The sequence below is a fragment of the Lygodium microphyllum genome, chromosome 22 (assembly GCF_053477565.2).
Source record: "Lygodium microphyllum isolate KBCC chromosome 22, Lygodium_microphyllum_v1.1.10, whole genome shotgun sequence".
Taxonomy (NCBI): Eukaryota; Viridiplantae; Streptophyta; class Polypodiopsida; order Schizaeales; family Lygodiaceae; genus Lygodium; species Lygodium microphyllum.
In genome coordinates, this window is record NC_141156.1 from 100,077,500 (window position 1) to 100,090,024 (window position 12,525).

Consider the following 12,525-nt stretch of genomic DNA (forward strand, 5'->3'; position numbering starts at 1 on the left):
GAATATGTAAGCTTCCTTCCTTGCCATGCATTCAATCATGTGGTTTGTGTATGGCAATGGCTAATGGTCTCTTTTCGTTGAAGCATTTAGTTTTATGTAGCTAATGCAAACTTGACTTTTATCATTTTTCTTAAGTACCATCATGATGGGTAATAATGAGTCTATATGCTCAATCTCGTAAATAGATTGCTACTTTTATTAGTTTCTCTAGCTCTTCTTGCATGTGTATGCATAGTGAGGACTCATGGAATAGGGTTGTTCTTTAGTGGGCTTGGTGTCCAATCTCAAAGGAATAGTATGTGTCAATACTTGAGGTGAAATACCCTTGAGGTTAGAGTAATTCCAAGCAAACACATCATGATACTCCTTGAGTAGATTGACAAGTCGCTATTTATCTTCTACAATGAGATCCTAAGCTTCATAGACTAGTTTAGGGGTTTCCGCTACTTTAATAAGGTTGATCTCCTTGACCTTCATCTAGCCCTCGATGGTTCACTCATTTGGCCTTCCCTCTTTGTGTCAAACAACACATAATGACCGATCTCTTTTTTTGTATCATGTAAATCATTTTGGGAGATCATATGGCTTCTTCTAACCCTTAATATCTAACTCATTTTTAGGTTCAATGTGTTTAAGATGTCTATGCTTGAGATGAATCGAGAGTTTCATTCTAGCTTTGCAAGACCAAGATGGTGGCAGTATTTTAGGGTTTGAATCTTCACTCCCATTGGTCTCTCTATGTTGGAGCATCAAAGGAGGCTATGTCTTTTCCCTTATCAACCAACAATATTTCAAGAGTGGAAACTAGTTCTAAAGCATATCCCATTTGCCCATAGCCTAATATATCTAGATTCTCCACCCACTCAAGTTTGGATTTACTTCTAAATATGCTCACATCAAGGAGTAACCTCTTGTCTATGATGGGTTTGGATCAGTCAAGATTTTATGTATCATTCACCATCAATATCATAGTTGGCTAAGTTGGTATCTGTATCATCATCTTCTTCATCATTTGTAGATTCTTCGGTTTCTTCCTCGATGTCAACCTCTACTCGATTTATAGTAGCCTCACATACTTATAAATAGCCTCACAAATGGCGTGTGACAGGACAACCAATTAGCCCTCAAAATCACTATTTGCTTAAACATCCAATCGACCCTTAAGAGATCCACTGTATATTATATTAATTCATGTGGCGCATCATCCAAGATCCTCACCCTTATGCTAACTAGCCTACCCACTTGAAGCCTCCACCATATTCAACCACCCTTATCCATTTGTGCAAATGATGATCATTAGAAGAGACTTCAAAGGTCAACCTAAGCCACATTATTCATCTAGTAGAGCCATACAAGTGACAATAGCTTAGAAGAGACTAATCCAAGGCTGTTGCTTTTCCACAACATCTTGGTGATCAACTTATAGGAGAGTTAGTCTAGACTTACTAAATTCACATTGACACAAAATTGTCTTTAGCCTAGCGCTAAGCATGTAGCCCATATAATGTGGGGCTAGCAAGATCAATTTCCACTCTTGACATACTTTTTTAATGGAAAAAAGTGGGAAAATATGATGGGATGGACATGTGACTAGTGTTTCCTCCATATCTCTATTTCAATTGTTTCAAATAAATGTATATCTTATTGAAAAAGAATATTTTTAATTTGAATTTCAAAACTCCCTCCCAACTATCATTGCACATGTCATATTCAAAATAGTGAACGTCATATTCAAAATAGTGAACAAGACCACTTATCTCCTAGGAAAGCCACCTTTTTGGCAAGGCAATAAGTGGATAAAATGTGCACTCTATCTCTCATTAGCACATCTCAAATATTTGGTAATTAGAAAATGTATTAACTCTTAATCTAAATGGTCTATTTGGAATCCATATTTTCCCTAGAAGTTACATCCTACATATGCGGAGACTCCATAAGTTGGGTAATTTTCCTAATTATAGTAACGATGCTTTACAAAATGGTTTGTCGACCTTAGCTAATTTGTTTTAGGGGAATGTGATTGAGGCCATGCTTGCTAGCCATAGAAGGGATCTCACACTCCTTAGCTCACACTCTCTATGAATCAATTGTGGATTCAGTCATCTTATTTTGAATGCTCACACACCACAATAAACACAATGTTCCATTCAACTAGATAACCATAGGATTGTACCTAAGCTTAAAATTGGATAATTGTAGGATTGGACCTAAGCTCACAATAAACGTAATGTTCCTTACAACTAGATAACCATAGGATTGAACCTAAGCTCACGATAGTTTACATCCACTAGTAAAGCCAAAAAGGATGCCATATTTATTTGTGTGGCGGAACTAGGGGTTCCCTAAGTGGCTAATTCTAAGTATACGAGGGAGCTTAGATGATATCAATTATGATTAGAAGATCGTTGACTACCATAGGGCACCACTCTTGGCCTAGCTAAGGGCCAAGTACCTTACACATATCAAAGAGTTGCAAAGGTTAATACAATGATTAAGACACCTAGAATTTTATAGGATATATCGTAGGCATTGTACATTAAGAGTTATCCATGCAATCTTTTTGTATGCTACTAATGGAACCTTATCCTCATTCTTATGTATAGAAAACCATCAATGTGCAATATAAGCAATTTCTCTTGTTGTAGTCAATTGGGCACTTCTATGACCACTTTGCCTCACGCTTCTCCACACCTTTTGATCGAATACAACTCTTCATTTACAAAAGATCTTAAACCCCATGACATTGTTGCTCCTCTCACAAAAACAAAGTAGATATTTGGCATTTTTGTGATATGGCAATCTACTTTGATTGTTTGATTATTAGCTTCAATTTCCACACATGTTTGGCCCTTGAGTACACATGTGACAAAGGCAATGGCCATGTATAATGTCCAACAATTATTGTTGGGATGCCACCTTCTCTTGTCCCATGTTGTGGTGGTTACTTCATTGTCACAAAAATCTAACATCATTATATCAAGTATTGACCTCAACTCTTGCTTCAACACTTTTCCTTCACCTCTCTCTCTATCTCTCTAAGACATGGTCAGGGTGATGCACATACCAATCTTGTGCAATCAGTGGCTATATATAGAATCTTTCATTTGTCTTATTTTTGACCTAATTTAGCTTTCCATCCAATGCTTACCTTTGGTACCACATGGCACATGTCATGGATTCAAGATTCAATCTCGAGCTAATCATTAAGTTTGAGGAAGTCATTAAGCCTACCCACATCCATGGATATAATTATTAGACCTTAATTCACGTCCTATGGCAACTCCACACATTATATGGGCAATTGGTGATGACTTCTTAGTAAGTCATTACATTTCAATAACAATTGTAAGTGAATGGTGAGCCACAAGGTGAATCATGACACAATCTAGATATGAACTCATCTAATACTTATGAAATAATTTTCTTGCTCCATCATGCTCTTGTCGAATGTGATGCATATTTTAAAACAAAATCTCCACATGATCCCAATAACTTGAATGAATTGAAGAAGAAACTTGAGGGATCTATCTACCAATAATTCATTACACATTCATAACATTCCTCCACCCACTAGGCCCAACGATACTAAGTGGTGTAATTCCCAATGATTAAATAATCCATCTTAATAAAGCAACTTTTTATCATTCATTGAATACAGACTCATTGATTTTTTTAATAATGTGTTTTTAATTCATGTTAAATATTTACATCATCCCACGAAGATGCTTCAAACTTACTTCAATCAATTACAAACCTTGACAACTCTTTAAAAAAACTCTAAAAGTAGAAGACCTTTTACCTAGACTCTTCAAAGCATTCATAATTTTTATTTACAAAGGGTCTCTAAGGAGACAAAACTTGGCTACCTTCCCAAACACCTTCTCATTCTAATGAGATGATATGTGTATGATCACCACCACTCTAATCACATTCCAATGAGGGGCCTTTGCCTTTTCTAGCTAAAAAGAATCACCAAAAAGGGCTACCTTGACATCAATCTTAGCCTATAGACCAATATCTTCAGCCCATTTGATAGATGCCTTCCATAGGCCTCGCACCTCATTACACTCTTAGAACAAATGCTGCATAGACTCTATGTCCCTTCCACATAACCCCCAAAGTGGAGAAATGTTGTTGAATTTTGAGATGCTTTGGAAGATGCTAGACTCATCGATTTCCCAATGATGATATAGCATGTATTAAGAAATTGAATTTATGTCATAGATTATGTACTCAAATAATGTTTATGTTTGAAGAATGAAAAATGTATTTTCCAAGGATGCACAGTCTTCTTCCTCATTGGTGTGCTATATTTAAAGTCTTATCTTGGCCCTCCAAATGATCTTGAAATTGTCCTTTTTTTTTTGAAACCTCTCAAGATGTACTCTAGTCAAAATGGTTGATTGACTAAGAACATCTCAAACATGTAAGTCACATATATGTGAGTGCTCCATGACAAGTATGACCTCAAGGTGACATGCATGTTTAAATCATTATAACTATTCGAACCTAATAATGGTGATAAAGAAGGATACAAGCATGATGTAAAAACCATTTCTTTTTAATGTTAGAGCTTTGTTCACATAGAGACGAATTATTTATCATGTGAAGTATTCATTTTGAAACCTATGTTGCTAACACATTTGAGTCCAAGAAAATCAACAAGGTTTTGGGGACTAATTACTATCACTCATTAAGGGAACATTTGCATATACTCCAAGTAAAATATCTTTTGTATATGTTAAATAACATATCTACCATAGCATAATGAGAGGTGGTTTTCATGTTATGATTTTTTTAATCTTTATCTATCTTCATCCATTATCAAGGTGTATTCTTTTCTCATATGGAAAAAACATGTTATCTTTGAGGTTATGCTTGAAGGTTAGCCCTCTATTTAATTTTATTCATTAAATCTTACTATTCCCTTTCTTCCTAGAAAGAGCTAATATATGATGACTTGTGAAATTTCATTAAAATTTGAACTTATCCAATCAACATGGTTGCAACGTGTTTGGATTGAACTTAGAAATAGTAACAGCTAAATAAGTTATATGGCAAATATCTAGATAGTATTAAAGGCATAATCACCTACATTGTACATGGCCAAGAACCATGAGTAGCCCATACATGACATCATGTATCTATAGCCCATACATACACCCATGCATAGACAATTTTACGAGTAATTCTAGCTATAAGGATAGGCCATGCATATGCTTTCACTAAGCAATGAACTAGGTATAATTCATCTAAGAAGCCCTTAAAGAACATTGCCACTTGTTTTCACATGACCTTCACTAACACTATTGGGAAAATGAAGTTCTCCTAATTAACATTACTATCCTTACTCCTACAATTAATATTTCTCATGATTAACATTATGATATTCTACATCTTGTTTCTTGCAATCTGCAATAATGTTATTACAAAGAGACTGTATAAAACTACAACCTAATTCTTGTCACGATGGGAAGATCACAAGTTTTCTTTTAGAGCCTTATTGGCCCACCTACCAACACCAATAGGGTAGCCCCAAAGAACCCAATACAAGATCCATGAAGGTCATCCATACAAATCAACTAAATTTCTCTTTATAATGCAACCTTTACCAACCAACTACCATCATGACAATAAATTATTAACTAAGGACTTTACATCCAAGGCTGTTTATATATCCCAAACACATGTGCAAGGTTGTATATCCCAACTTTGATAGTATTAATTTTGAACAAATGCAAATCAACCTAAATTAAATTGTTGTTTATCTAAAAACGCACAGAGAAGAAAATGCTAAAATAGTCCTAAAAAGGATGGTGAAGAAGGATTTGAAAGGATTATTACCGAGCAAGGAGCAATAGGACCTAGCAAATCTATTCACCTAAAAACTCTTTTATACATACACATATGCATGCCTACACATGCCCACACAAACCCCATGCACACAATTGTGTATAGACAACACTTTGTGTGTGGATCTACATGTAGTAAGGTTAAATGTTTTATCACATGATGTGAGTGAAAGGTACATCAAAATATCTAAAAAATGATATTTTTTTTCATTGGTTCAAAATAAATATTTCATTGTACATTAATTTTCTCCCCTCTTTTGAGTTTCGATAAGCAACTTGATTCCCTCATGTCCCCACCACCAAAAACTATTATGGAAAACTAAGGACATGACTTTTGAGATGTGATTGGGCCTACCCATGAAGCTAACATGAAAGATTGTTTGCACTTCACCCTTTATGAATTATCTTGAAAGGCACCCTCATTAAGTTCAACATTGAAACCTAGCAATTCGATTTGAACTATGAAACTATCAATAATGTCCAGTTAAATAGGATAGGTGAGAGCTATTCACAAAATGTGCTAGCAGCAAACTTTTGCCACATTAATGAGGTGCTAGGAGAGAGACACGTGATGAGGTCTAAGTGACCCAAAAGGAGAAACATTGAATGTATATATAGGGACTATTGATTGCAAAAATACAATTCCTTCAAGATTAAATATTTTGAAAATAATTCTCTCTTAGGATGTAACATAGAGATGGAAGGTTTCATGCCTCTCATCGTTATAGCACACTAAAAGCTTCCTTGGTTTAGTAATTTTAGGCCAAAAAATAGCTCAAGAAAAATGGAACTCCTAGTTATAAACAACATATTTTGAACGCCAGAATGCAAACCACGCAAACAAACTATTAAACATGTGTAAGGCATTCAAGTAGTGCAAGATATCAAAAGCCAAAGTATGATAGCTTTTGCATCCTATATTTTGGATGACATTATTAGTTCACTTAATAATGCCATGCAACTAGTTTCTCCCCAAACTTGTGAAGTGGCAATTTGGATTCAAGCCTATGGAATACTGCTCTCTTATTAAGTACAAGTGCAATTGCCTATTAGATATTTTTATGCCACTTCAAATTGTTCTAGCTCAATCAATATTATAATATGATGTGTACTTTTTAGAGCATGCACAATAGTAGGCTCTCTAAATGCTATGAATAGTTCACAAATGCATGGTTCTCAATATATCACATACATTACAATACTTCCATCACTATTTGTGCTAGTCTATTTATAGTTGCCTTGAACCATTTCTTGTGAATCAAAACTTTTCTATTGTTTCTAGAAAGTTTAGTAAGATGAAGTATTAATAAATATTTTGCATGACACATTAGAGTTAAAGGGAATAGTGATTTGAAACATCTATGTACGAATGTGTTGGCAACCAAGTATTTTACCCCTAATCCCAAGTTGCTTATGTAACATTGCACAGATTGATATAACCTTCATTGTTGTCACACACAATTCCATACCCTCACATAGTTTACAAAATAGCTCGACTCTACAAAGAACAATCAAAACCTCAATAATTTTACTCTACTTTCAACGACTCTCTCACCCCTTCTCTCTCTAAATATATACACTTCAATGGCCTCTAGTTAAATGAAGACTAAAGGTTTTAGAATTATGGCAACAATAGATACCCTTCACTATTTAAATGAAAATTAACATGCATTCCACCCCTTGTAGAGCAAGACACCCTATAAGTTTAGACATTCACGAAATATCAAAACATAGTAATCTTTTAATCTCTTAGCACTTGTCTTGTAGCTTTAAAAAAAGCCACTTATGTGGCTATCTAGACCCTTTAAAAAATTTGTTCACATTAAGAAAAAAGGGCAAAGAAATTGTTCAAGGAAAATGTGATCAATCCAACATAGTAATTGTAAAAATAAAGAGTAAAAATATGTGAAGTAAATATCTTAATGGCCAAATTTGAAAACATTTTTGCAAAAGTAAAAAATAATTCTAATTACTTGATTATGATATCACAATGATTTGTTTGTGATCAATCAAACATAGTAGTTGTAAAACATAAGAGAGTAAAAATGTGTTAAGTAAATATTTCCATGGCTAAATTTGAAAAGATTTCTTCAAAAATGAAAAGTGACTTTAATTACTTGAATCAAAATCATCTCAAATCTCAAAATTTTATTTATCAAGCTAAAACCTCCAAGAAAAATACAAAATTCTTTGATTAAATACAATTAGAATATTTATTGACTTTTCCTATAGCTCAAAATAGTGCTTAGTATGTTTCGCGGACTTTCAAATTTTCAATATTTTCTAGATAGTAAACATTCACTTGAAACTTGTTTCACACCTCCAATACTCTCAACTAGTAGCATTAGTCAAGTCCCATCAAAATTTAGTACTTTACACATCTTAAAAATGTCTAAAGCCACAAAAGTGGCTTGCCAACTCCACTTTTCTGGCAATTTACAATACTAATTTTAACAACTTTTAACCATCAAGGGGTTTATAAGCTTCTCACTATTCCTTGGCACCTTCATAAGCCTTGTAATTGATGGAGGGCACAACATTTGAAAAAGAAGCCATCATCATTTCTGGAGATGTCTCTTGGTTGCATTGCTAAATACCCATCAACTAGTGGTCAAAAGTATTGCATCAACATCTAATTAAGGATGCATCTTTGGACTTCAAGGAAAGATAAATGCAAAGACTCCTAAATATTTAGTCGTATTTCCACATTTGAGACTAGGTTGTTGGTATTATCAACCATCAATAGACTTCAGAAATAAAATCCCATCAAAATTTGATATTATATACGAATCTTAGTTAAATAGAGCCTGAATCCACAATATTGGCTTGCAACCACTTTTTTGGCAAATCACAATAGTGAGTTTACCAACTTTTAACAATTAAGAGCTTTATAAGCTTCATTCTATTCCATAGATTCAAACATCGGATTCAATTATGGTGCATTCATAAGGCTTGTAATTGATGGAAGAACAAACTTCCACCATTTGGAAAAGTAAATTATCATTGAAACAAAGTGTTTTTGTGAAGATGTACCTTGGTTGCATTGCCTATTCAACTAGTGGTCAAAACGCCTATTTAAGGATAATTAAGGATGCAACTCTAGATTTTCAAGGAAAGATAAATGGCAAAAACTCTCAAATTTTTCTTAAATTTCCCTTCATTGCTAGATTTATCAATCTTCACATTTGGAATTAGGCTTTCACTATTATGGACCATCAATAGACTTCAAAACCATTGATTCTTCCTAAAATTCATGGATAATTGATGAGAGGCTTATATGCAACTCCTGTTTTCCCTCCCAAAGCTTATACGCTTCTCCCTCCACATATTGAAATACATGAAATCAAATAGCAATAGCAATGGTCACACCCAAGATCCTTCATAGCACAACTGTCAGATTTGCTTAAGATCCCATTTCCAACAGGACAAAGATTGAGATTAATTATTTATTAACCGTTTTTCAGCTTCACAAAATAGTTAATCTGCACTGCATGGAACCATCTGACATTTCACCAATCTGATTTCCCTTCATATATATCTCATCGACATTTGTACACCGCCGACCAACAGAACCATTATCACAAGCAACAATAGTTTGTAAGTAAATTAACATTTCTGGCATGAAGCTGCACAAAAAATCAACACCACCTACTCTCATCTAGGACACATGAGGAATTTACATTGCTTTTCCATGTACAGAAAACATAAGGGGATATTAACACAATATGAGGATTTCCCCTTCTCGAAACTTTCTATATTTCAATCCATTCTTGTGTATCCTATGAAGAGCAAGATAGCATGCAAACCCCTGGGCGGTAAGCCCAGGCAGGTGGAAGCCTTGCATATTTCTCATTCTCTGGTTGCTCACTGTAGGGCTTTTCCATCACTTTTAGAAGCTTTTTAACTTCACCATAATCCCCCTGTTCAGCTGCATCAATGGCAAACTGGCAGAGGTAATTGCGTAGTACATACTTGGGGTTTACAGAATCCATATTTGACTTTCTTATCTCATCCAGTACTCCTTCGGCAATTATCTGCTTCATGATGAAACCGGTCCAATTTCAAGAGTGAAATTTTGCTTACATGCAGTGTAACAAATCTCACTAATACATGATCTCAAACTTCACAGTTAATGTTAACACTCACCTGCTTTGTGTACTGTTGCATCCAATCAATCCATGCTTTCTTCCTCTCTTTGCTTGTTTCTAGCAACACCCCCTTTACTGGCTTCAGAAGCTCTTCATCTGTAACATCCAGAGAGGTCTTCACATTTCCCAAGGCACGAAAGCAATTTGTGTAGTCTACTTTGTCAAAGGCCATATTACTTAAGAGCTTGTTGATGAGATCACGATCGTACTCCTTCAGACCAAGCTTTTGTCTCATCATCTGTTTATATTCATCCATAAATCTTTCTCCGTACCTGAAAGATGTGACATTAGCTTTGCAATTCACACCCTTACACAATTACCACCTGTGTGAAAATGCTCCCACAATTACTATCTACATTTCCCCATGGAGAGGTTACCTGTTAAGGCCTAGCTCAGCTTCCTCCTCAGAAATCAGCTTGCCTTCTTTCAGAGTAGTTGCAAACTGCATGAGATTCCACAAACCAATGTCTGGCTGATTTGCAAAGCAGTACCTTCGCCCTGGTAAATCTGTGGTGTTTGGTGTGAACTTTGGATCAAATGCATCCAAAAATCCAAAAGGTCCATAATCGATAGTCAGACCAAGAATACTCATATTGTCAGTGTTCAAAACACCATGTGTGAAGCCGACGCCCTGCCACTTGGCAACAAGAACAGCAGTTCTTTCAGCCACCTCAATAAACCATGCTGGAGAAACCATGCAAGCCATCTTAGAATTAGTAACCAGTCACATTATCTAACAACCACCTTATAATATAGGGTAACACATAAAACCTATTTAGTGAACTATCCTAAAAGCTCAGAATTCAAGCATCGACAGAACAGGAGTATAGAAAACAAAAGCAAGGGGTTACACTCATCGTCAACCATCCAGCTTTAGGGACAGATTCAACACCTATATGTTCTTAAAGCATCAATTTCAAACATAGTTGTCATCTAATCCACATGACCACAGATTTGTTTAGATGTCTGCCTTATTGATTAATAGATAAGCTACATCTGCCCTCACTTTCACCATGCATACATGCAACCTTTATTTGTTTGATCACCGGCCTCTCTTGACCATGCCCAAGGTTATTTGTCAGAATCAACCTAAGGGAATCCACCAGACATCAATTAAAGTACTCCTGACTATTTGAACAAAATGCACAAGAGGTGCGATGTGAACTAGACCACATATCTGTGAATAATTCTGTAAAGGCTAAGAACTTACCATCACTGACAGAGAGTGGTTAAGTACGTTTGTGGCTGCAAGAAATGGCTCAGTCTAGAGGTAATTCAGACAGCCAAAACTCAGGAAGGTGGCACCTTGTGACAACCAAACCCTGGAAAAGCACCTGAGGGAAACTTTAGCCCTAAAGGCCAGCACAGCCGTCACAAGGCTGGTTGCAGTCGGCCTCAAGGGCAGTTCACATTCTGAGAACCAGGTCACCTATCTGCGAGCTGCTAGGGTGGTTTGGAGCTTGATGGTTGAGGGTGGTTGGTCACTAAGTTGATGGCAGCTAGGACAGAGGAGCAGCCCAGTGCAGCCAACAGTAAAGGCAGTGCATCAGACAGTGCAACCCATGAGGGTGGTTCTGAACTGGCCTATACAGCCAAAGGGCAGTTCCTCATGTCACTTGGATGATTCCAAATAGGGACCCCAGCTAGGGTGGTGCACCACCATATTAGGGTAGTTCTACCCAAGTACCATTGGGGCAGTTTATGGCTGCACTTTCTTGCAGCCAGGTTAGCCAGTAAGGCAGTCTTTGGGACAGTGTAATCCAGCCATTAAGGCAGTTAGGCGAGAGTGTCAGTGACGAAGAAAATGGAGAAGTATGTGCTGCATGCTGCCATAAGGCTCTGCCATAGGAGACTGCCATACGAGATACCATGAATATGGTAGATCCCAGGTCAACCACTCTTTGATGAAGTACAAGGCTAATATGATCAAATGCAAGCAGTTTTCAACCTTGGATGGGCACCTGCAAATACAGATTTTCCCCTCATCCAAAGTGTTGCATTGACAAAAACACAATACCAATGCATGATTTATGCAAGGGATAATGTAAGTGTTACGCTCAAACAGAATGTGTATGCAACACTGCCACCTCAACAATGCCCTTGCAGGGGAATTTTTTCACTTGCCCAAAGTGCCCTTTTACAAGTATGAACTATCAAGATGCAGATGATGATACAAAGACATGAATGAATAATGTGACCAAGATCTTGTAAGCACCAAGAGAAGAAGACCTTGTCTCTCACAATCAGAAAGTAGAAGGAGAAGCACGCACCCCCTCTCACCCCAACATGTCAATCTTGATGCGGAAAGGGAGAAGCACCCATAGAAGATGAGTGAGATGCGTGTCCAGCCAAAATGTATTAAATGAATGGCCTCCATGGTGGCCTCAAGGAAGACTATAACTTGACCTAGAGAGAAGCAACATCCATGTTGGTTCAGAGTGTGACAACCAAACAAAGAGCGGCAAACAAGATAACTATCCAAGTCTCGACTCCGATTAAAATGGTAGGTCATCTAGGGTTTAACT

The 12,525-nt window shown here is 36.4% G+C and overlaps 1 protein-coding gene across 1 annotated transcript in view; it reads right to left on the reverse strand.

Annotated features, from left to right (window-relative positions):
- Positions 1-9,283: 9,283 nt before the first annotated feature.
- LOC148017441 (selenoprotein O) overlaps positions 9,284-12,525 on the reverse strand; it is an 87,910-nt gene continuing 84,668 nt past the window's right edge. The window contains exons 6-8 of the mRNA XM_087663070.1: positions 10,378-10,684; positions 9,999-10,272; positions 9,284-9,886 (exon numbers count right to left, since the gene is read on the reverse strand). Of these exons, the coding sequence (XP_087519196.1) occupies positions 9,632-9,886; positions 9,999-10,272; positions 10,378-10,684 (836 nt within the window). The 3' untranslated portion in view covers positions 9,284-9,631. The remainder of the gene's footprint in view (positions 9,887-9,998; positions 10,273-10,377; positions 10,685-12,525) is intronic.